The sequence below is a fragment of the Spermophilus citellus genome, assembly GCF_964194105.1.
Source record: "Spermophilus citellus genome assembly, chromosome: 1".
NCBI lineage: Eukaryota > Metazoa > Chordata > Mammalia > Rodentia > Sciuridae > Spermophilus > Spermophilus citellus.
This window is the reverse complement of record NC_138182.1, coordinates 2,723,715-2,748,135: the sequence shown is the minus strand read 5'-3', so window position 1 is coordinate 2,748,135 and position 24,421 is coordinate 2,723,715. Positions and strand designations below refer to the sequence as shown.

Below are 24,421 nucleotides of genomic sequence, written 5' to 3'. Positions count from 1 at the left end.
TTAAAAGACAGCAAGAACTCAGCACCTAGCACCAGGCATAGTCCCACTCCTGAGGCACAGTTCTGTGGCAAACACAACCATTTAGTAAAGAAATAGGTTAACATACTCATCCAGAGGATGAGACCAAACAAAAATATGTTTTCTTGCCACATCGGAAGTTTCAAGTACTATGTGATTTTGGACATTTCTAATGTCTTCTTCTGCATAGATAGACTCCTGGCTTCTCCTAGCAGCACACGACATCCCAGATCTCTGCATTGCAGACAGAGCTACACTGTTCTTTGCGAAGGCTGCCTGTACCCCATCTCCCAGGTGTGTGGTAGCTACTTAACCCATCCCTGCAGAAGGGCAGTCTCAACTTTGCTGTTACAAAGGCAGCCACACACATCTCACAATACCTGCCCCCAACCGTCTCTGAGCTGTACACCTGGATGGGAAATGCTGGTCAGAGGCAGCATGCACACATACTTGACTGGCCATTGCCAAACTGCCCGCTGTGGGAATTATTACTGACACCTGACCAGCAACACCAAGGTCATCTCCTTCCCGCACCCTCACCAGCACAGTGTTGGCAAACTTCTAGACTCTGTCCCTATAACACCCAAAGGCTTTTCTGTTATAATTGTAATTTAAACTAATTTTATTTAGAGTGAGTTAGAATATCTCACATGTTTAGGAACCATTCTTATTTAATGACTTCTAATTCCCCTGTTCATTTTTCTATTGAGTTGTGGTCTTTTTCTTATTGATTTGTAGAAAGTAATTTTATATAAAAGAAGTTAACCTTTTATCTGTGATATAAGTTTCAACTTTTTTCAACGTTAAGGTTATGGCGTGTAGAAGCTTTTATTTTTACATTTTGTAATTTTTTATATTTCTGAATCTTTTCTCAGAAGTGGCTTCTGGGTTTGGAAAAACTGGGAAAAACCTTCCCCTACTTGAGGCTCTAGGAGTGTCCTGGGGTTTCTTACAGTAATCGGTGGATCTATTCCTTTTAGATTTAAATGTTTGATCTGCCTCAAATTTGGCTTATTTGGTATATTTTGTTCTCCAGATGGCTAACCAACTGTCAACACTTTTTAATGAATAGTCTACCTTTTCCCCTATGGATCTGAAATGCCATCTTTTATCATACAACAGATCCCCCTTAATTATTGGGCTTATGTGTGGACTGTCTCGTGGGGTCCACTGCTTTTTTTCTCAGGTTCTGTACAATCTGACTTTCAGAGCCTTGACAGGGACAGAAGGCAGGTCAGGGGCTGCTGGGGCAGTGGGCGGGAGGCAGACGAAATCCGGGTCACTTGGGGTTAAAGGGCCATGTGTCCACAGAGCACACCATCTCCACATCCATCCCAAACACCTATGAATGAATGACACATGCAGCTCACTACAGGCCAGTCATGCAAATAAATAAATAAATAAATAAATAATAAATGAAAACAGAACATTCTCCTCGGCGTTTAACTGTTTTCATATGGTGGGACCACTCCTCAACATTCTTCTTTGAGTCTTTGTACTCCTGCTGTTTTTGCTGCTCCACATGAACTGAGTGTCCACTCACCTAGTTTGACGGGACCACTGTGCACACAGACACCAGGGACACCTGCACTGAGAGGCTCACCAACTACTGTCCACACCAGCAGCTCGCCCTGTCCACACAGGGGCACGCCGGCTCAGGAGCCCAGCCCCGGGAACCTGTCCACAGAGAACGTCCACACGAATGCCAGTCGACTGCTGTGAGGTCAAGGAGGGGAATCACACTCTAAAAGTCGAACCACTGAATTTAATTTTCTTTGTGTGTCCCAAAGCACTCTACCACTGAGCCACTCCACCACAAAGTTCAACTTCTGAGCAGCTAGTCACGCCACGTGTTGGCACAGAATTGCTCTCTCACTGTGACAGGATCCCAGACAATGCTGACATGGGGACATGTCCTTGTTACGTTGGGTTATTTCCTAGCTGTCCCTCATCACCCCGGGGCACTTCAAGCTAGAGCTCTCCCCCACAGGGAACTCTGTTATGCTGGGCCCTCTGCACTCAGACTGAGCCTCAAGATGTTCTAGAACAGGGGCTGGGGATGTGGCTCAAGCGGTAGCACACTTGCCTGGCACGCGTGCGGCCCGGGTTCGATCCTCAGCACCACATACCAACAAAGATGTTGTGTCTGCCGAAAACTTAAAAATAAATATTAAAATTCTCTCTCTCTCTAAAAAAAAAGCTGCCAAAAAGATTCATTTAAAAAAATGTTCTAGAACATTCCACCTTCTTTCCAGGAAGCATGGGGTGCTATTTCTAGGCGAGAACTACAATAGACTCCCCTTATCCTGAAGCAAAGAGAGCGAGGGCTTGAACCATGGAGACAGCTGGAGACAGCCGAATGACTCTCTCAGCCTGAATGCGCCATGCAGATGTGCCAGGCCTCTTGACTCCTACTGCAGACCTCTGTGAAGTCTGTGGGCTTAGCCCTGACAAACTGAAAACACACGCCAGGAATTAAAGTCAAGGGAACAACTCAGAAAAGTGTGATGCTGCAGCTGGGCATGGTAGCACGTGCCTGTGATCCCAGATACTCAGGAGGCTGAGGCAGGAAGATATCGAGTTTGAGGCTAGCCTGGGCAACTCATGAGACCCTGTCTCACTTTTTTTTTTTATGAAATCTTTTTTTAACGGCATGTAGTTCGATGCCTAACATGGGTGAGACCCTGGTTCAGTCCCTACTACCTCCCCACCCCAAAACATGTCATGTTGAAATTTAAAACATTTTTAAAACAAGTCTTGGCGCAGAGGGCATGAAGATATCAACCATCATGACAAACCTGCACTAGAAGCAGCCCAAGGACAGGGACGAAACCAGGGTGGTGACCCTCACAGCCACACTGCTCTGCCTCACAAAGGAGGAGCGCCGACCCAGGCGAGGACACGGATGAGCGTGAGGCCGTGATGCTCTGCAAAGTGAGCCACTGCCAAGGGACAGATACTGCCAGTGTCACGCATGGGGAGTCCACAGAGGCAGGGTGGGGCTCCAGGGGCTGGGGAGAGGCCAGGGAGTCGTCGGGGGAACAGAGTTTCAGGTGTGAAAGACGGGTGCGCTCTGGACAGGATGGCAGGACGGTGCTCACAGGGTAAAGGTGCTGCTGCCGGTGACCCCACACCCAACTAAAGGTCGTGTTACGTTACTAAAAATAGGAAGAAAACAAAAAAGTCATTTTGCCTTCAAAAAATCTGCATTGGGGCTGGGGTTGTTGGCACGAATGAGCCAGGGGGTTCAATCCTCAGCACCACATAAAACAGAGGTGATGTGTCCATCTACAACTAAAAAACACATAAAAACAGTCTGCATCAGATTTTCTCAAAAATCTGCAGAGTAACTGCAGGAACAGTACAAAGACTGCCCACACCCTGCCCAGGATTTTTGCTGAACACTGAAAAACATGTCCTCCTAAGCATGGTTTCAGATGTGATTACTATATAGAAGTGGGGTGCTATTTCTAGGCGAGAACTACAATAGACTCCCCTTATCTATGCGGACATGTTCTAAGACCCCCAGTCGATGTCTGGAATCACAGTATACTGAGCCCTGTGCATACTGTGGCTTTCCCTACATGTACACACGTATGGCAAAGTTTAATTTGTGATTTTCCCTACATGTACATACGTATATTAGAGTTTAATTTATATATTACACAAAGTAAAAGGTTTATAGCGATAAATGAGGATACAATTCAACAGTTCTCACAGCTTCTCTCTGACACACCCAAAGTGTTCTTGGCTTTGAGGCCATGGCTGAACACAAGTGGCAAGCCCCTGTCAGTCTATCTGATGGGCAGACGGCAGGTGAGCGCAGGTGGAGCGTGGGGGCGCACCAGTCATGCTGCCCAGAACACCGCACAAGCTAAAACTGGTATTTATTTCTGGAATTTTCAATTTAAGATCTTAGACCACAGCTGACCATGGGTAACTGACACCTTGGAAAGAGAAACTGAGGACAGGGAGGAACACGGCAATTTGTTATAGCAGCACAGAGTGGACCAAGACAGACAGCTTCCAATCAGCCAGACTTCAGGGAAGTCCCACTCTGGAAGACTACTAGGAATATGTGCTCTATTAAACCCAGCCCAAGCCCCACCCCAGACCCAGCAGGCAGTCTGCAGAAGCACTGCAGAGGAGGGCACTTTGCCTGTCCAGGGGGCTGGGCTAGGCGAGGGCTCCAGTGAGCCTCTCCACTTGTCACAGTGGAGTTCCCACTGTGACAAGTATTTGCACCAGCACTGAAAGGCAAAGGTACTGAAAAACTACCCTAAGATAACTGTTCACAAAAATATGACGTCAGCTTCACTGAAGGCCTTCACCAGACTCAGGAGGGATGCGTGCTGTGCTGTGTGACGGCACTCTCAGCCACTCACACCATCATACCCGTAGGCACAGTGTTCCGAGGAGGCGGAGGGAACACATTCCTGATTCCCAGCAGCAAGGAATTCAGAAAAGACAAAGTGGAGGGCCCACAAAGCCCTCTGGCAGAGGTGATATGCAGGACACAGCACCCCCAGCCACCCGGGAGAGCTCAGGGAGGTTCCCAACCCTCCGCCTGTCTGGCAAGGATATTCTCACCCACCAAGTCTTTTGAGGCTCTGACAGGTGTGGAACCAGACCTTGTTGGGGCCCTCAACCTGAGCAGGAAAGACATGCTTGCTGCCAATGTCTCAGTACCTGAGCCATTCACACCTGCAAGGCCCTGCTAGAAGGGCCTGCAGCCAGAAGCCCTGGGCCTGTGGCCCTGACCCAAAGTCTACACAAGACGCAGACTCTCCCATACTCCCTACCCTTCCCTGTAAAATGTAGAAATGTCCTTCAAAGTGAAAGTCCTATCATGTTTGAGACTGTCAAGGATGTAAGATAAAGAAGGGGTGAAGACCAAGGACCTTTACAGGCTGAGGGAAACTCGGACGCAGGAACTAAAGGGTAGAAGATTCCAGAAGGGTCCTAGACCAGAAGAGAAAGGAGGCACTGCAGGGATGGAGATGACCCTGGGATGGGCCTGTGGCGGGGACGGCTATGCCCCCGACATCAGCACACTGCATCATGCCCACTTCCTGGCTGGGAGGGACACAGGGTAGCAATGCAGGTCCTTGTTCCTGGAAGAGTCACAATGTGTGTTCAGCAAAGAGGGGCACCAAGCTGGAGAGAGCCTACACAAAGAGAAGATGAAAGTGCACACAGCAGAGTCACGGCGAGAAATCCTGGGCAGGGTGTGGGCAGTCTTTGTACTGTTCCTGCAGTTACTCTGCAGATGACAGTCTTTCAAGAAAAAAAATTTTTTTGATTAGTAAAATTACTTTATTTTCCTCTCGTATTTGCTTTATATCTTGCTTTAAAAAGTTATGAAGTTCACAACTTTATACCAAAACGTAAGAAGACTAGGCTATTTGCTTATAAACATTTTTCTTTCTTTTTTTTTTTTTTTGTATGTGATGATATTAAGCTGGTATCAATTTATTTATTTATTTATTTTTATAAACATTTTTCAAGAAAAATTTAAACCTTAAGTAAAATGTGTTAACAAAAGCACAAGCTCTGCCCCACCCAACCAGTGTGTGCAGAGACAGAGTGTTCCCAGTACAAAAGCCCCTTCTATCAAGAAACAGAAATGAAAGGCACCAGCAGCAGAAACACAGGACGCCCAGTGCCAAGAGCCAGCTGCCTGGGGGAGAGAACATCGCCTCCCTGCAGGGTGAGGGCGCGTAGGGGTTAGACTCAAGCTAGGACACCCCTGTGGAGTGAGGCTTTGGGGCCACCATTCCACAGGCCTCACTGCCTTTCCTGGCCACTACAATATGGTCACATCTACTGGGCCACATATGAATGACAAGGTGTGAGAACAACTTATAAAATATGAAAAAAAGCAGCTGGATCAAGTGTTGATGAACGGAAACCTTCTGTGCTTACCTCATGGGCTCTTTTGATGATTTTGTCATCCACGTCTGTAACACCCATCACCATTACTATGTTGCACCCAAAAACCTTGGTTAGGATCCTTCGAATTATATCAAATCTAACATATGAACTGAAAGAAAAAAATGTTGGGCTCTCTTTAGATTGCGCAAAACCATTATTATTATCCTTGAAAAAGTGCATTATAATTTAACATTCTGCTACCTAACTTGAACTGTGTAACACAAGCCATGGCCAAATGGGGCTAGTATAAGGAACAGCCTTCTGACTGACGGGGTCCTCAGGAAAAGCTGACAATGGAATTGCATCAATTTCAGGACACAGTGTTAGCATTTTTTAGTTTTAGAGCTGTTGAGTGAATTTACATCTATTTAAATGTACAAAAATTCACTCATAATACAATCTTATAAGGTAGTTATAATACTGAGAGTTTTTACTATTCTTGTTCATGTTCTAGAATAGTTCTAGTTTCTCACTAACATGAAATGCATAGAAGTAAATAATCATAAACAGGACAAGTGCGATCCTCTTAGGGGTGCATCAGGTTACTCCTAAGAATATGAACCATTCTAGAAATGCAAAAACAGCAGCTTGTTTATATGCCATGCTCAAGTGAGTCAGATTTTAAAACCAAAAGAGTTTAGAAGCATTTTAACAACTCAAGGCTTGTACTCTTTTCTGAACTGAATGGGCAAAAACATGTGAAAACCATGAGGCTATTCTCCCATGAAAGCAACCTTGAAACTCCAGGTCAGCTAATCTCATGCTCATCTCTATCATCCATGCAGCCTCTCTAAATCTGAGCTCACAAAATCATTTTCCTCCAGAAAGAAAATCCTAGCACTTTAATGGTCTCTTCCTAAAGAACACACAAACACAGTTTAGGCCAGAGCTTGACCATAATGATAAAACTACCTCCAAAAACTCCTTGCCAAGATATTTACCCTCTCAGAGGCTCAGTCTGATTATTTATAAACTGGGCAAAATTCCACTAACTCACAGAACTGTTATGCATGCAGGTGCCCGGGCAGCATGAACTCCAAAGAACACAAGCTATCGCTACCATCTTCATCTCCGTGGCCCTCTGGAGGTGGAAAAGACTCCACAGAATTGAAATTATTATTATTATTATTTTGGGGGGTATCAGGGATTGAACTCAGGAGCACTTGACTACTGAGCCACATCCCCAGCCCTATTTTGTATTTTATTTAGAGACAAGGTATAAATAGGTTGCTTAGTGCCTCATTGTTGCTGAGGCTGGCTTTGAATTCGTGATCCTCCCGAGCCACTGGGATTACAGGCATGATCCACTGTGCCTGGTCAGAATTGAGATTTAAAAGAAACAACTAACATTAGGACCTAAAACAAATGGCAACAAGACTTGGGTGACATACTCCAGAACTCAGGCTGAGCACCAGAAGTGCCCTCAGGAAAAGGCAGAACTGGCAGGGGCTGCAAGTGGGTTGTATCCATGGTAGCTGCTCCTGTGCATGCACACTCTACAGTGCCGGACAGCCAAAGTCAGATGCATGGGCATCAAGAGCTAGAGACCTACAAACAAACAGAACAAAGCAAAAACAAACAAAAAGAGAACCAGAGGCCTCCATGGCCTCCTGTGACTCCCCTGACAACCACACGGTGTCAGCCAGGAGTGCCACTCGCAGCCTGCTTCCCAAGCATTGAGTGATGACATCCCAAACCCACTGGATGACTGCTACGGTCCCTCGGACTCCCAGAGTTTTCACTAGAGACACTTCCTGTCCACTCCTTCCCTACAAGACAGAATCTCAACTGCTGGGACCAGATAATGCAACACCCTCCCTGTCTGGCTCCAGCCGGCCCCTCCAATCCCCTAGATGAACCCAGCTGGCTGATTTGTTTTCCCCAAGCAGGACTGGCACTTCTCTGCCAACCTCTTCTGGATGCCTCTTTTGGTTGAGCTGAGCTCTGACCAGGCTCCAAGTGCCTTGTAAAGCAGGCACTCTCTGGTCCCCGCTCTGTTGGTGCTAAAATAATTATGTCATGCTAATGAAATTAAATGATTAAGCCCACAGTCACTGAAACCGTCACAGGCCTAAGATGTGGGAAGGAAGGTGAAGAGCCTGGAGTGGGCAAGAGGTGGGGACCTCCTGTCAGCCACATTCAGTTCAGTCCGCAGGGACAGCAGCCAGGCCAAGAGAATGTCAGTGGAGCAAATGGGCCTAGCTGTCCCCAGTCCCTCTGAAGGCACCAGGTGTACAGAGCACATAACAGCCATGATGTCAAGAGGGAAAGTGCATGGTGAGAGGCAGACCAAGCTACACCCCTGCTCCAATGTTCCGTATTGTGTGACTCAGGAAGGCCACCATCCTCAATAATGGCTGAGCCCTTAAAACACATCACACAACAAGTGCAAGTTAAACAGGATTTTATGAGTATTCAGTCTTAAAATTGCTGTAAAGATTTTTAAAAGAATGGGATATTATCATTCACATCTCAAAGATGATGAAACCAGGATTGAAGCCTGGCCCACCTGTAATCCTAGCAACTCAGGAGGCTGAGGTAGGAGGGCCAGATGGCCAGTTGGAGGCCAGCCTCAGCAACTTAGCCAGACCCTGTCTCAAAATAGAAAAATAAAAAAAGGGCTAGGGATGTAGCTCAATAGTAGAGTGCCTCTGGGTTCAATCTCCTATACCACAAGAAAAATGAAAGAAACTAGGATTTGAGCAAGAAAGTGAGTTATCCAATGCCAGGAAGCTAATAAATGTCAGGAGCCAGAAATGACCACCCCCTCCCCCAACACACGCTGGCCTCTTGATCTCACCAAGCCCTGACCCAAACACCTAATTCCAAAACTTTTTACTATGTAGTGGCACCCCACCTCCTCCAAAAAATAAAATCTTAACTAAGCTTCTCCAGAAATCTTCACCACAATTGATTTATTTAAGACTATAAGCAAAAGTTCAATGTAATTAAACTTCCTATTTTCCTGTTGCTCTATTTCACTTGGCCACTGGCCTGGAAGAGATCAGCACTCCAGGTGCTGCAGGCCCCTTTACTTGTTTTTCACAAACATGTATCCAGTATAGTAGTTTGTAGAAGTGTGTTTGCAAATGCAAAATGTGATTTAAAAAAAAAACACAAATCCTTTAGCAAGGCCTCTGGCCTTGAGCTGGGCTTCACATAGATATCTACATTTTTAAGATAAGAGAAGTTACCAATTGGGCTCCATGGTAACAGCTGGCAGGGGAGGAAAGGAAGGGGAGAAGAAGCTCTCCCCTTCTCAGGCACTGTCCTTGAAGAGTTAACTTGCCCAGAACAGTGAAAAGAAAAAGCTGCTTTTGTGTGAACTTCTGCAGGCTGTGAACTTCTGAGCCCCTCGCCTTACATTCTGGGTATAAAGTTCTGCAACTACCTGAACTTGGGGTTCAGGGGATTAATTGATTACAGCAAAAACTGTGGCCTCTGAACCTGGCCGCAGCCAAATAAAACTGTTTCCTGCTGTCTTCAGTGCCTTGCCTCCTCTGCCCCTACAGCAGCTACTCCACACTGCCTCCCTGAATTACCACTCAAACCAAATGAAACTATTACTATTCTTCCCACGATGTCTGGGATGTAGTAATTTAGTAATTATTCAGTACCCTTAAATTGTCACTTTAGAGATCTTTAAAGCCCGTAAAGGTTTATTCTTTCCCAAATAAATGGTCCCTTGACAGGTGAAAACTAAAATCCAGGAAACTCACCAAGCATGGCCAAGGTGTGCGTGATCGTATACAGTTGGTCCACAGCTATACCTGGGAACAAGTTAAGACCCGTCACGTGAAACACCTGCATTCTCAGCTGCAGGACCCCACACGCACGCCCTTCAGGCAACCTGCGCTGCGCGTGCCCAGGTCCCAGGCTGGCAGCGCGCCCACCGCACCTGTCCTCTAAGCCCGGACCACCGACCCCGCCCGCCAGCGCACGGCCCTCCGCCAGCCCGCGCACCAGGAGGTGGCGTCCGCGCGGGCTACGATCAGCGGGTCCTTCCTGCCCGTGAGGCTGTTGTACACCTGCACGCCCGTGTCGCGGCCCTCCGGCTGTAACCAGGCCCGCCCGCGCCCCTCGCACGCCGTCCGGCTCAGCCCCGGACCCAGCGCGGCTGGGAGCAGCCGGGCGAGCAGGCCGAACGCGCGCGTCCGTAGCATGTCCTCGGTGGGCGAGGGACAGCGACGCGCCAGGGTACGCAGGCACAGCGCGCCGCCTGGAGCCACGCCCACCAGCCCGAGGCCACGCCTATCCCTCCCGAGGCTCCGCGATGCCAGCCCGAGGCTCGCGCCGCCTACCGAGGCCTCGCCCACCAGCTCGAAACCGCCCGGAGCCCGCCCAGGCCACACCCCGGGAGAGCCCCGCCCGCCGCCGGAAGAGGAGGTGGCAGCGGCCCCAGCTAGGGGCTGGCCTCGGCGCCGGGGTGTGGGGCAAGAGGCAGGCGGAGAGGCGGGAAGGCTGCAGGGACACGCGGGCCTGCGGCGCTTTCCCTCCTAGCGCAGGTCGCGCTGCACACCCTTGGGGACGCAGTGCGAGCCCGGGCTCAGAGGCCCCTCCGCGGCGGCGAGCCCGCGGCCGCAGCGAGGGGAGATGGACCTTTGGACCTCGCCGGCCCGCGAACCACGTCTGCACCTCAACATGCATCATGTCTGCATCCTAAGAAAATGTGCACCCTACATGCAGAATGTATGTATCCTAACACTGCACCCCAACATTCACACAGCATGTCTGCATCACAATACAACGTGCAGCCCAACACACAGTACAAAAGTGCCTTAGCGCTCTCTTGGGGGTCTCTGGGTGAAAGACCAAGAGTAGAAGACCTTCCCATTCATCAAGTACACGTAGCAGGAACTGCCTGCTTGGGATTCATTTTAACAGTAAAACAGCTATCATCCATTCTTTGAGAACAAAAATGTTCTGTTACTTTCAAATAGTATCGACAAATGTGCCCCTATTGGCAGTTTGCAAAACAATCTAAAAAAAAAAAAAATCCCTTTGCTTTTCAGTTCTCAAAACAGCAGTTTCTTCAGTTCTTTTTTTAGTTTTATGTTCTCTTAAAAGGCAAAGTAGAGACAAACAAATGTGTTCCTAGAGTACTTGAATTTTTTTCTCAAGGTCCTGGAATCCAACTCTGCAATTGTTTCAAGCTAAACTATAGTCGAATGTTCTCGTGCACAAAGTTAAATTGTACCAAATTAGAAGCCCAAATACATCTTGCTAACCATTCATGCTCCATACTTGTTCTAAATTCTCTGGAATACACCACTTCCTCACTGCCAGTGCAATACTTGTCTTGATGTTATTTTGTAATTGTCTCTTGTTTCTTTCTAGTGAAATGTGTATGTTTCTCTCCTAGAGATTGAAATTTTTTTAACTTATTTTTTTTAAACACTGCACTAAATTCAGAAAAGAACTCGTTGAATGTTGCTGAATTATAGTCTGTCACGAAGTCCACTTAAGAGAGAGGAAGATTGGGCAGTAAAATACCAGATAGAGAAAGCTTTGATTCTAATCAGAGAAATGCCAGTTTAAAAAAAAAGGACAAGAGCTGGGCCGGCAATCTGGGAGGTGGAGACAGGAAGATTGCAGGTTTGACGCCAGCCTCAGCAATTAAGAAAGCCCTAAGCAACTTAGTGAGATTCTATCTCAAAATAAAAAATGAAAGGGGCTGGGAATGGAGCTCAGTGGTAACTCTGGGTTCAATCCCAAATTCCAAAACAAACAAAAGCTGGGATGCATGAGAAATCCAAGAAAAGAGTTACAGTAGAAGTTTGGGGAAAAAAAATTTAATAACACTGACATCCAAATCCTACACATGAATCTGGATAGCTGAAAGAAAAAAATTAATCTGGCTAGGTGGCATGTTTGGATTGGCCTAAAAAAATCATGACTTTTAAATTAACAATGATATCTTTTGTTTTCAGAAAACTAGTCTTGTAATGTATTCAGCTTTTGACTGGCACCAATTCTACTTTTTCTTACAACATTTGGGAATCACCAAGCAATGATAAATAAAATCTAATATTTAATGATGAAAAAATATTGTTTTTGCACAATGAATACTACAGTGACTTGGAAGATTTACTAGCACATATACCTAAAAAGAGAATCTGTTAATTTGAAGCCATCTCCTGCCTAATCTAGGTCAGAATAAATTAAAGTTGATTCCAAAATATTATTAATGCCATTTTTTAGTCTTTAATGACAATAAAATATAGTTCTCAGGATTACATTTTCATTTTTGGGGAGTAGTGGGGGGTACCCTGATTTGAGCTCAGGGGAACTCACCACTGAACCGCATCCCAGCCCTGTTTTGTATTTTATTTAAAAACAGGGTCTCATTGAGTTGCTTAGCACCTTGCCTTTGCTGAGGCTGGCTTTGAACTTTTGAAATTCTCTTGCCTCAGCCTCTCATGCCGCTGGGATTATGGAGATGTGCCACCACACCCAGCTCCATTTTCTTTCAAGGCAAAATCATGAAAATCCAAAGTAGAGATTATGGTGACATATCATTTAGGGACTTTCAAGTTTAAGATGGATTAGTTATTGATTTTTAAAAAAAGGATTTGAAGTTGTAGATGGACAGCATGACCTTGTTAATTTTTTTTTTTTAATGTGGTGCTAAGAATCAAACCCAGTGCCTCACACATGCTAGGCAAGCACTCTGCCACTGAATTACAGCCCCAGCCCAGTATAGATATTTTAACCACCTCAAAACATGAACTGTACATTCATTTCTTCATAAGTTTGAATGCTTTTAGTTAAACTAGAAACATAATTTTGTTTGTTTGTTTGTTTGTTTATTTATTTATTTATTTATTTATTGTGATGGAGATCAAACCCAGGGCCTGGGATGGAACCAGAGCCTTGCACATGCTAGACAACTGCTCTAGCCTGACATGTAATTTTAGAAAAAAGTTTTAATGTGTAGTTTAGCAGTACACCACAAAGCAAAACTGAAACAGTCAGGATTCTTCAAAAATTGAGCACTGTTCCTTAGCGCCATATTTGAAATGCAAGATAAATGGTTATTTTATCTATTGGTATTCTAGGCATGTTCAGAAGACACTTTCTGACTTTTTACCCTAAGGGGCAGATTAATTGTTTTATGGAGGTCAAACTGCTTATTCACTACTGTCTTCCAAGCACATAAAACAGTAGTTGGCACGTGGTGGAACTACTCAAATATTTCCAGTTGAATGAATAAGAAGCCTTTTGGTTTATGCATCTGTGAAGTTCACAAAGAAGAAGAATAATTATTCAGATAGTATTGTGACTTTTTGAAAAATAAGCTAGTTTTAACTCCAGTTTATTTTTTTTATCTTTGTTTTCTGATACTGGGGATTGAATCCAGCGGTGCTTGAGCTACATCCCCAGCCTTTTTTATTTTTTGAGACAAGGTCCTGCTAAATTACTGAGGCTAGCCTCTAAAATTTGCCATTTTACTGCCTGAGCCTCCCCCAGCAGCTTGGATTACAGCCCTGCACCACTGAGCCTGGCCAGCTAGATTATTTTTGAATGGGACAAATTCTTGCTAACCTTTATTCTTGAGTCCCGATTAAAAACTGTTCATTCTCAGGCCAGTGACTGCTAGGATTAAAAGAACCTAGACAGGTTCTCTTTTTTGCTATTGTGCTTTTAAGTCACTTACATGTTCTTTGCGAAAAAGGCATATTTAAAATTCAACCTTGCACCCCCTTCTACACTTTATTCACTTCATGTTTCTCTTCCCACACGTCACAGTGTTTTGTGCTAACCAGTGGCCAGTGAATCGTGTGGTCGAAATGAAACTTCGTTTCGTCCTTTAGCACCGCAGCAACGCTCCAATGTGAACAATCCAATTCAAAATACGGCTCAATCCAGTCTCCTCTGCTGCCCTAATATCCACGTCACAAAATAACCTACGGGTCCAGGGAATGCGCACCCCAGCGGTAAACACTCTATTTACAAATACTGAATTAGATTAGTCCGAAATTGTGCTGGATTATACAGGAAACTAAAAAATTCCAACAGATGTTTCACGTAACATTTCAAATCTTCAAATACCGGAAAGAGTGCCCGTTTAAACTGCAAGTGTCTGTCTGCGGCCGTGCGTCCAGATTTGCAGCAGGATAAATCCGGGACTCCAGCGGAACCCTACGCTGCTGACACGGGGACAGGGGAAACCGGGGAGGCGCGGCTGGGGCTGGGTCTCCGCTCGGCACTCGGCCACAGGCCGCCCTACGCGGGACCTTTCTGCCCAGCGCCGCTCCCAGTCAGCCAGAGCAGAAGCCAAGCGGAGGGGCCGGGACCCGACCGCACGCAACTCCAGTTGCAGCGATCGAAAGCCAGCCCCAGGGAACCACAGCAGAGCGCGGACAAAGGCGGGAGCGCCGCCGGGGCGTGGCCACGACCGAGAGGCGTGGCTTGTCCCGGAAGGGGCGGGGCGGACCATCCGGTCGTCTAGGCAACGGAGGGCTCAGAGCCGGGCTTTTCAGAAAGTCTTAAATCCTGGAGCCATGGTGGAAGGGAGGTTAAAGAGGGTTCGGGGCGTCAAAGGACACTAAAGTGCCGCCAGCGCCCCAGGTGTTGGCGGTCCTTCCAAAAGGTGGGGAGTGGAGAGCGCTCGGAGGGCACCTAACGGGCCAAGAATCAGGGAAGCATCTTTTCCGCCGGCCCGCCCTCCGCAGAGGCTCGGTCCCAGGGAGCAGCTTTGCTCTCGGGCCCCTTTGTCTCCAAGCCGTTCCAAACTGAGCTCCAGGAGGTGACAAAGGGAAGGCAGTGGTGAACAGCGCAGCCGCGGGAGCCGCCAAGGCTGCTGGGAGTGGTGGTCCTGCCGCGCTACAGTACTCGGTCCCCCTCCCGCGCGGGCCTTGGCCGCTGCCGATGCTAGTGCGCTTGCGCCAGCACTTCCGCCCCTCCAGTGCCCACCCGCTCTGCCGGCCTCCAGACTTTAGTAGTAGGAGCCCAGGAGGAGCCCGAATTTGTCACGCCCCCTCTCCGTCTTGATTGGCCGCAGAGGTAAGGTCTGCAAGTGGATTGGCTCTCCGGGTTGCCAGTTCTTTTCCGGCTCGTACTTATATTGCGCGGCTGGGCGGGGACGAGTAGAGTAAGGCCGGGAGAGGCAATGGTGGTTTGCCACTGTTGGAGTCTCTCAGGCGGCCGTCCCGCGGCCAGTCAGGTCCCGGGAAGGTCTTCAGCGGAGCAGGCCACCACCCCGCGTCTCCCGGCCGGCGTGCAACGCCTCCCAACAGCCTCGCCATCAAGTGGCAAACTCCTAGTAAAGTTTGCGCCTCGCCCGTCGCCCCAGCCCGGCGGCCCTTCGCTGTCCCTTCCGCGACCCTCGCCCCAGCGAAAGTGACGGGAAAGGCCACGCCCCCTCGCAGGCCGGCATCGCGGCCCTCCGCCCCCCGGCCCGGGACGGTGAGGGGCGTGAATGCGGCGGGGGCGGGGCCGCCGCCGGGAGCGGGCGGGGGGCTGGGGCGCATGCGCGGTGCGGCGGGGCTGAATGTTTCCCAAGTGTTTGAAACTGGTATTTGGGTTTTCCACGTTGGACAAGTGCGGCGCGGCGGGCTGCCGAGCGCGCCCTTCCCGCTGCCCGCCCCGCTCGGCTCCCCTCCCCGCCCGGCGGCGGTGGGCGGCGGCGGCCGCGGCGCTCGGCCCTCTCCCGGGTGTGTGCGCGCTCGTACGCGCGGCCCCCCGCGCCCGCCTGCCGCTTGGGAGGGGGCCTGCGCGGCCGGTGGGGCGTGAGCCCGGGAGCCTCCGCCACCGCGGCCCGCGCCCGCAGGCGCCGGGGTCCCCGCGGCCCCGGCAGATGTAGCCGCTGGCCGGGCCGGGCCGGAGCAGCGGGGGGGCGCGGGAGAGGGAGAGCTTTGCATTTTGCAGCGCTGTTTTGAGGGGGGCGGGGGGTTGGAGGAAGCGGAAAGCCGCGCCGAGTCGCCGGGGACCTCCGGGGTGAACCATGTTGAGTCCTGCCAACGGGGAGCAGATCCACCTGGTGAACTATGTGGAGGATTACCTGGACTCTATCGAGTCTCTGCCTTTCGACCTGCAGAGGAACGTCTCGCTGATGCGGGAGATCGACGCGAAATACCAAGGTACGGCGGTGATGGATGGGCGGGGGCGGCCGCGTCCATCCCGGCGGTCCGGGCCGCCGCGGCCGGCTGGTCCTGCTGGACCCGGAGGGAGCGGCGGCCCCTGCGGCGGCCTCGTCGGGACAGGAACAAAAGGTCTGGGGCGCCTTTGATCCGCCAAGGTCCTTGTGTGCGGAGCCGGGACCCGGAGGGGGAAGGAGCGCGAGCGGCGCGCTGCAAGGCTGCGCGACCGAAGCGCTCTTTGTAGTGAAGTGATGAGGCGGGTGCTGCGGGGGAGGGGGCGCGGGGCTCCGCCGCGTCCTCGGGGAGGGGGCTCGGGCGGCGGCGCGAGCGAAGGGTTGTGCGAGCGCTTCGGCTGCGGGGCGCGGGCTTGGCGGCTGCAGGGACGGCTGCGGGCCGCGGTGCCCGCGGACCCTAGCGCCGCCCGGGCCCCTCGGCGCTGTACCCCACCCGGTCCTGCATCCGAGTGTTACATAAAGTACGGGGCAGGGCTCGATCGGGGTCGCGGCTGCCCCCGCCCAGCCCCCTCCGGCCCTTGGCGCTGGACCTGGAGCGGGGCCGACCGGGAGGGGCGACACCGCCGGTGTAGTTTGCGGAGGATGAGGGCTTTTCTCGGGTGTGCAGTAGGAAGGGAAGGGAAGGGGAGGAGCGGAGGCGGGGAAGGCGCCCATCTGTGCTGCGCTCGGGGGGCGCTGGCCGACTTCTGGTTGGAGAGGAATGTGGCAGGTGAGGGGACCTGTGGGTCCTTTCCTGCAGACCCAGCCGCCCGGAGTGGCAGAGAGGTGGAGGCTTAGTGTCCGCCGGGAATTGTTCGCTGTTGGGGAAACTTTACCGCGGGTCAGTCAAGGCACTGGGGGTTGTGTTTTGAACGTGGATAGTCTCTGCGAGTTTACTAATGTTTACAGGGCTGCGCAGCAGGGAAACGGAAGCGTTGGAGGGGGTGAAATGGAAGGCAAGCTGGCTTGCGAAACGCACTAGAGAACCCTGCCCGGAAAGCGCCCCTGCGCGCTCCGCTCCGGACGTAGCTTCGCAGCGACTTTTATAGGAAGTTAATTAGCATATTGCGGAACGTTCCGCCTTAGCACCCTAGTGATTGGCCTTGGCGTCTCCGTGGAATGTCCTTATGAATCTGTTGCGTAGCAATTGGTGACCAGGCCGGATGAGGGTGGGCCTTGCGTAATGACTGGCATGGATCTGTTTCCGCTGTCTTTTTTCCTCTTTCTGAGAGGGGCGGGGCGGGAAGGCGGAGGTCGAGTTGATTTGAATGTCTTCGGGTCGCTTGGCCTCCCGCCTCGAATTGGGTCCTGGCACCGAGGGGGTGGGCTGTACTCTTCGGCACTGCGCTTTGATTGGAGCGATCCTGGCCTCCGCTCTCCGGCCTCTCGATCCCCATAGGTGGTGGCAATCGGGGCGGGGCGCGCTTTCCTCTTCCCATTGGCGGGAGTCGGTCCGCCTCGACCCCTTTCCCTGGCTCCGCTGACGACTGAGCCCAGCTACTTCCGGGCACGGTGCAATGGCTGCTGCCGGCTCCTTGGCGCTGGGTCTGGCCGTCCGCCCAGTCCCTGTGGCTCGCGCTGCCTCTGCTGAGCCGAGGGTGCGGCGCGCGTGATCCAGAATCGCGAGTGAGCGAGGGGTGTGTTCCTGGGGATCCGGCTTTGAGGATGGTGCCCGAGACGCGACGAGCCTGCCCGACCCAGGGGTCTCAGGAACCTGAAGCGAGAGGCAGCGACGGCGGGTTTGGGGTCTTAGGGCCGCGAGTTCTGGGATTCTGTCTGTGTCACCCAGGAAAGCTGTTGTCTACGCCTGATGGTAGAGCTTACCGCGCCGCCCTCCAAATAACGTGCGCGCCCTACACCGCCTAGCGCCACCCTGCCCTCCTGCATCTGTCCCTGCAGCGAGCCGGCAGTGGGTGTTGAGGTGTCGCCAGAGCCCCAGGACACTAAACCAAGCCTTTCCTTTAAAACTTGTTGCAAGTCTAACCTCCTTGACAGCCTGTGCTTGGTAAGCATCAGATGTAGATAAACCCATAGGGAGGGGTTAGTTATCTTGGTATTAGGTGGTTTGAATTTTTTTCCAAGTTTGAAAATGCTAAGGGAAGTCCGTGCAACTTTTTATAAAATTTGCAGTTTTCATCATTGGACAGACCAAATTAAACTTGCTGCAATCTCAAGTAAGATTTAAGGTTTTTATAGTGCTGGTACTTTGATGTGGGATATTTTTAGAAGATAGGGTCAGCAGCAGTCTGAAGCTGAGCTTTTGGGGTAGAAGAAGCAGTTTGCCTGGCAGAATACCTCCTATTTAGCAGTGGTGTTAATAACATTGTTTATTGCTCTTTGTGACTTTGTTGATAAAGTACTTTGCTTAGAACATCTAAGAAATGCATGCCATTGTTTAGACAGCAGAATATTAAAAATAAATGGCATAAGCTCATTTTAATAGCTGATAAAATAAGTTGGATCAGTTGATTTGTTGAGTTAATTAAGGCTGTGAGGCTAGTCATTCCACCTTTTTGGTAGTAAGGTCTGTATGGTTCCTCTGGGAAATATCTTCAGAGTTTGGAATATAATCTTAACCATTCATTGTTCTTCTTGTTGGCTTAAGCTCATGTGTTTACTCTAGTGACAGGTTTGTCTTTATTTTTTTTTTCTCCCTCTTGGTACTGGAATCAAACTAAGGGGTATTCCATCATGGAATTACATCCCCAGCCCTTTTTATTTTGTAATGTGAGACAGGGTCTCACTAAATTGCCTATGTTGGACTTGAACTTACTATCCTCCTGCCTCAGTGTCTCTGAGTTACTGGGATTACAGGTGTGTGCCACCACTCCCAGCCAGGTTTATACCTTACAGCTAAAGAGATGTGAAAGCTCAGTGGGTGGTAATATTCCAGACATTCCCTCCAACTCCCTCCCCTTCTCATCCACTTCCTAATTGAAGAGTGTAGGGTGGTTTCTTTGTTTTAAAAGACCATAAGAAGATTTCAGGATTGAAGTGTATACTATTTTTTTTTAAGTAATTGGGAATTTCTAGGTATTTTAATAGGTTTTTTGTAAGAATATATAGTTTTGCTTTAATTGGATTATTTAATAGCTTTTATTTCTTTAATTACATTTGCCAAAATACATTTTAAAATCACGTGCATTGTCTTCAGATTGTTTTTGATGTTTTTGAGTCTATTGACTTTTGTAGCTCTAAAAATGGAATTGCTATAAAAAATGAAATCTGCTATTTTTGTTTGAAAGCAACACTAAATTGTCTGTTTTATTGTGACCAAACCATTGTTATTTTCAGTAGTGCCCAATAACACCCTGGAAAGGCCAGGTGACTGAGGGCCTTGGTCATTAAGTGGTCTGATTCTGGGCCTTTTAACCCCAGGCATAACCATTGTCAAAATCTGTGTACGTTCTCTCACAGGGTATTTTAGACGTTGATACATTAGAATAAAAGCTGTTATTAGAGAAAAATTTGAATACAAATGGTGTAATTATAAGATCTAATTATCAGGTTTTTTTTAAGAGAGAGAGAGGTGTTTTTTTTAATATTTATTTTTTAGTTTTCGGCGGACACAACATCTTTGTATGTGGTGCTGAGGATTGAACCCGGGCCGCATGCGTGCCAGGCGAGCGCGCTACTGCTTGAGCCACATCCCCAGCCCCTCTAATTATCAATTTAATAGGAAAAAAAAATTAGCCCCAACCACTTTTACTTAAATTGGAACTTTTCACTGATGCTTCTGAACTGTGTCCAGTCCCTTGGGGTATTTTGAGAGACAAATAAGAAGGTACTCGGCTAAACAGGAACTATGTTGATGTTGCACTTTGTTCAACAGTGAGAAAGTCTCTGGAAAGGCCTACAGGTGGTAAGATTTGTATATGAAAAGTTTGCCTTGGTCTTATCTATCCTTAGCAGTTACTTTTTTTTATAGACTAAAGAGTTGAATAAAAGGCTTATTTAATCGAGTGGATTTCTTCACTAGTATTTATATTTATAGCTTGGATGTGTAATTTATATTATTTTGTTTATAGAAATCCTGAAGGAATTGGACGAATATTACGAGAAATTTAAACGAGAGACAGATGGTGCCCAGAAACGCCGAGTGTTACACTGCATCCAGAGAGCCCTGATTCGGAGCCAGGAACTGGGCGATGAGAAGATTCAGATTGTGAGTCAGATGGTGGAGCTGGTGGAGAACCGGACCAGACAAGTGGATAGTCATGTGGAACTCTTTGAAACACATCAGGAAATCAATGACACCACTGGCAACAGTGGCAAAGCTGGCCAAGATAAGTCAAAGAATGAGACAATCACGCAGGCAGAAAAGCCGAATAACAAACGTTCCCGGAGGCAGCGCAACAATGAGAATCGAGAAAATGCATCTAATAATCATGACCATGATGACATCACCTCAGGAACACCCAAGGAGAAGAAAGCAAAGACCTCGAAGAAGAAAAAACGCTCTAAGGCCAAAGCAGAGAGGGAAGCATCCCCTGCAGACCTTCCCATCGACCCAAATGAGCCCACGTACTGTCTGTGCAATCAGGTCTCCTATGGAGAAATGATAGGTTGCGACAATGACGAGTGCCCCATCGAATGGTTCCACTTCTCATGCGTGGGACTCAATCATAAACCAAAGGGCAAGTGGTACTGTCCCAAGTGTCGGGGGGAAAATGAGAAAACAATGGACAAAGCATTGGAGAAGTCCAAAAAAGAGAGAGCCTATAACAGGTAGTTTGTGGACATTCACTAGTAGTGGGGAAAACAGAACCAGCTAGTGTATTTATTACATTGCCACCTGTGCTGAGGTGTGAGGATTGTCAAATGTGTATTTTCAAGGAATGTTGGAGAAGGCACCGTTCCCTTCACAGGGATGGCAGTGACTCTCTCCACCTTTTGTTCTCACTGGTATATGTGTGTAAGAAGACAGTGGTCTGTGGATCAGCATTTTAGGAACTACAAATATAGGTTTCAATTAAACACTTACGTGAGTCTCAGACTGATTTTTTTTTTTCTTCTGTGTGTGGGGGGATGACTTGGAAGCAACCTAATACATTGTGATAAGAAAAGATCTACCTATTTTATTTTAATAAAAAATAATGTTACACATTATGAACATTTTTTTAATTAGCTGGGTTGCTAAAGTACAGCCTACGGCACATTTGTTTCTTGTACCATAATGTACATCCATATAACAATTCGATAACAAAGGTTCAAAGTTGGAAGATTATTTTTAAGAAGGTACATGGTCAGTGGAAAAGTGCCCAACAAGCCCCAGACCTTGGGTTTATCCCCAGCTCTGCAAAAACAGGTAAAGGGTTAAATTTTACATGGCAAATATTTTATATACTGGCCTGTTCCCACAATAGCCATTTTTAAATGATTGGGTTCATTTTTATTATGAACCCAAAAGAAGTGGTCTAGTGATAGAATTTAAATCACGCTTTTGCTATCATAGATCATAGTGTGGTCATCTTTAACTTATGTCAAGTGTATAAATGTACATTTCCCAGAGATCTTGCTCTCGCTGTATTATAATTGGAAGCACAGCCTGTTGTTGTGAAACCAAGGTATGCTTCCTGTTGTGTGTGTGAGTTGTACAGGTGTGATGTCAAGAATAAATGAAACTTGGCCAGTTTGTTTCTCTAGCAGTATATTTAATTTTAGCCTAAGTACTTTTTAAATTTTGTCTTAAAAATTTATACACCAGCAGTTTAGACAAAGCCTTAAGCAAATTGTGTATTAACTGTTCTCAATATTGAAGTAGAAGTTACCTAATTGCCAGCAGATAAATTCATGTCAAAGAAGAATATATATTTAGACAGAGGTCAGGAAATTGCACCCATCAAATCCAGCCCACCACCTGTTTTTATATGACCTGTGAACTACAAATGGTCTTTATGTTTTTAAATGGTTAAAAAAGATATTTCATGAATACATGAAAATTATATGAAATTTGAATTTTAGTGTCTATAAATAAAGTTTCACTGGAACACGGCCATGCTCATTTCCTGATGTATTGTCTGTGGCTGCTTTTGTAAAATGGTAGTTGAGTGGTGGTAATCAAGACTGCACGGGCAGAAAAGCTGAAGTTAACTTATTTTCCGGCCTTTTGCAGAACGTTTGCTGACCGCTGACTTAGACTAGCCTCTGGTGTTTTGATCTGTCCTTTCACGACCCCCTGGGTGATAATCATTCCTTAGTGATAATGTGGTTCTCTTTAGCTTGGAACATGGGAATTCAGTTCTTTCTGCAGCCTGCTGTACAGTGTCCATGGAGCCACCGCATAGGTGAACTGAGCGTCATCTCTGTGAAGTTGGTGACAGCTGTGTCTACATTATGTAAAACAGTAAGTGGTTTTCTGATGGTTTACTTTTTTTTGGTGGTACTGGGTATTAAACCCATGAGTGCTATACCACTGAGCTATATCTCCAGCCCTTTGTCTCATTATTTTGAGACAGGGTTTCGCCAAGTTGCCCAGGATGGCCCCAAACTTGCCATCCTCCTGCGTTAGCCTCCTGAGTTGCTAGGACTGCATGTATGCATATGCTGCTGGGCCTGACTCTAACCATAAACTTCTGATAAACAGTTATTGAGAACTTTACTCATGCCAGACTTCTATTCAAGGAATTTCCACTATGGAGGGTTAATAGTGAAGTAAGAATTATAGTTGATCATATGTTAAAATTTCAACTTTTTGCATGTTAATAGTTAACAGCCCAAATACTTTGCTGTTAACTTTCTAGTCATTTTAGAATCTTGGGTGTTTAAATTTGAGATTTATCTAGACAAATAACGAACAACAAGAGTTTATTATATGAAAATAAGTTAGATAATTAAAATAGTTAATGAAAATCATGGCAATAAAAATAAAGAATCTTTGCTTGTGTAAAATTCTATGATAGTTTTTCACTTCCGTTTGGAGCCAATAATGAAAATTAAATTATAGGAGTGAAGATTCAGTGGAAAGCAGTTGCTGATGTTGGAACTCTTTATATTTTTTCAGTTTTGGTAATGGGGAGAGATGGCACTTGGGCCACACCTTGCTGTATAGGTATCTCTTTGGTCTTTTGGGTGTTTGCTCTGGAAAAATGGCTTATGTGTTGGTCTACAATTTTTTTACTTTTAAAATACTTTCTTCACACAGGGTGTTTCTGAGAAATGAGTGTGAGTCATTCAGTTTTGGAAAAGTTTCCCTAGCTTTAATGAGGTTTCTAATAAGGACACAGGCATTTTTCCTTAAAAAAAAAAAAAAGTACATTATGGAGTGAAATTTTGTTGGAATTGGCAGTCTTAAATTATATGTTGATTCCAGTTGGACGGTAGAGTACTCGAGTACAGGTAAGTACTTGGAACAGTCAAGATTTAGGGTTGAGACCATATTTATATGCAGTGGATGGTTCCTCGAAACCCCAGTGGGTACCAAGGAGGGTCTGAGTTTCTTTAGACAGTTGCTTCTATGTAAATATTCAGTATTTATTTGTTGCATAAAAACCAAGTTAGCAGTTCAAATAAAAGGTCTAAAATGTTCTTATTGTGGTGCAATACATTTATATTTTAGACTGATAAAGTGAACCTGGTAGTTCAGTTAAGTGAGAGGGGGAGGGGGCTGGGGTTGGGGCTCTTCCAGGGGCTGAGAAGAGATGCTGCCTCCTGACAGACAGTGGCCTACCATAGGGACATACCTTCTGGGGACTTGGACCTTTGCCAGCGGCCCTTTCCAGTGTGATTAGAGCTATGTGAGTTGTCTAGGTACCAGAGACCTTCAGTGTTTGCCAGCACTCAGGTAGCAAAGCATTTATCAAAGTAAAAGACCATTGCTGTGTTCTGTTTTCAGAGGAGATACTTGGTTGAAATATCCCTGTGTTGCTGATGTTCACTTTGTGTTCCAGACAGAATGATTAAAATTTGTCTCTGCAAGTTTAAATGCCACACTGGGTCATCTGCTATATAGTAACCTGTGACTCTCTGGAATTGCCAGCATGTGTGGAGGGTTTAATGGATCTTGTCTGAGTTCCTCTTTTAGCTTGTCCATTCCTCTTTAAATCTTGGAATTCAAGAGATTTTAGGCAGATTGGAATTGCTTCTGGATTTTTTTCATCTGGAAAAATTGCTCACTTGTGCCTCCTTTTCTTGAGGTACCATGTTTGCCTGTCTCCGTCGTTCTGAATTTGTCATGTTGCTAAATCAAAATGGCCTCCTGAGGTTTTCCACTAGGGGCCTCGCTTCAGAATATTTACCCAGTGTTTAGCTCATAAACACACTAGTGTGCTGAGCCCTCACAGACATGAGAGCAGACACAGCTGGAACGGAGACCCATTGGGTCACTTCCTTCCCTCACCTCTGACACTCCATAGTGCTTGATTTTGTTCAGAAAGATGGGGTTGGTGTCTTCAG

At 47.4% G+C, this 24,421-nt stretch overlaps 2 protein-coding genes across 10 annotated transcripts in view; one reads left to right on the top strand and one right to left on the bottom strand.

Annotated features, from left to right (window-relative positions):
- Positions 1-10,276, bottom strand: part of CARS2 (cysteinyl-tRNA synthetase 2, mitochondrial) — a 37,053-nt gene extending 26,777 nt beyond the window's left edge. For 5 of the 6 annotated variants that reach the window (XM_081306724.1, XM_081306726.1, XM_081306725.1 and 2 more), the window contains exons 1-3: positions 9,916-10,276; positions 9,672-9,722; positions 5,944-6,061 (exon numbers count right to left, since the gene is read on the bottom strand). In XM_081306724.1, the coding sequence (XP_081162850.1) occupies positions 5,944-6,061; positions 9,672-9,722; positions 9,916-10,115 (369 nt within the window). In that variant the 5' untranslated portion in view covers positions 10,116-10,276. The remainder of the gene's footprint in view (positions 1-5,943; positions 6,062-9,671; positions 9,723-9,915) is intronic. The other variant, XM_081306728.1, reaches the window with a different exon arrangement.
- A 4,951-nt stretch (positions 10,277-15,227) lies between these two features.
- ING1 (inhibitor of growth family member 1) lies at positions 15,228-22,017 on the top strand. Of its 4 annotated transcripts, none has more exons than XM_081310877.1 (2): positions 15,228-15,360; positions 20,056-22,017. In XM_081310877.1, exon 2 carries the CDS (start codon positions 20,202-20,204, stop codon positions 20,757-20,759), a length of 558 nt encoding a protein of 185 aa, XP_081167003.1. In that variant the 5' UTR covers positions 15,228-15,360; positions 20,056-20,201; the 3' UTR covers positions 20,760-22,017. The 4 variants fall into 4 exon arrangements, with proteins under 4 accessions (XP_081167003.1, XP_081167000.1, XP_081167002.1 ...); XM_081310874.1 differs by lacking the exon at positions 15,228-15,360 and adding an exon at positions 15,367-16,034; XM_081310876.1 differs by lacking the exon at positions 15,228-15,360 and adding an exon at positions 17,460-17,766.
- Positions 22,018-24,421: the final 2,404 nt, after the last annotated feature.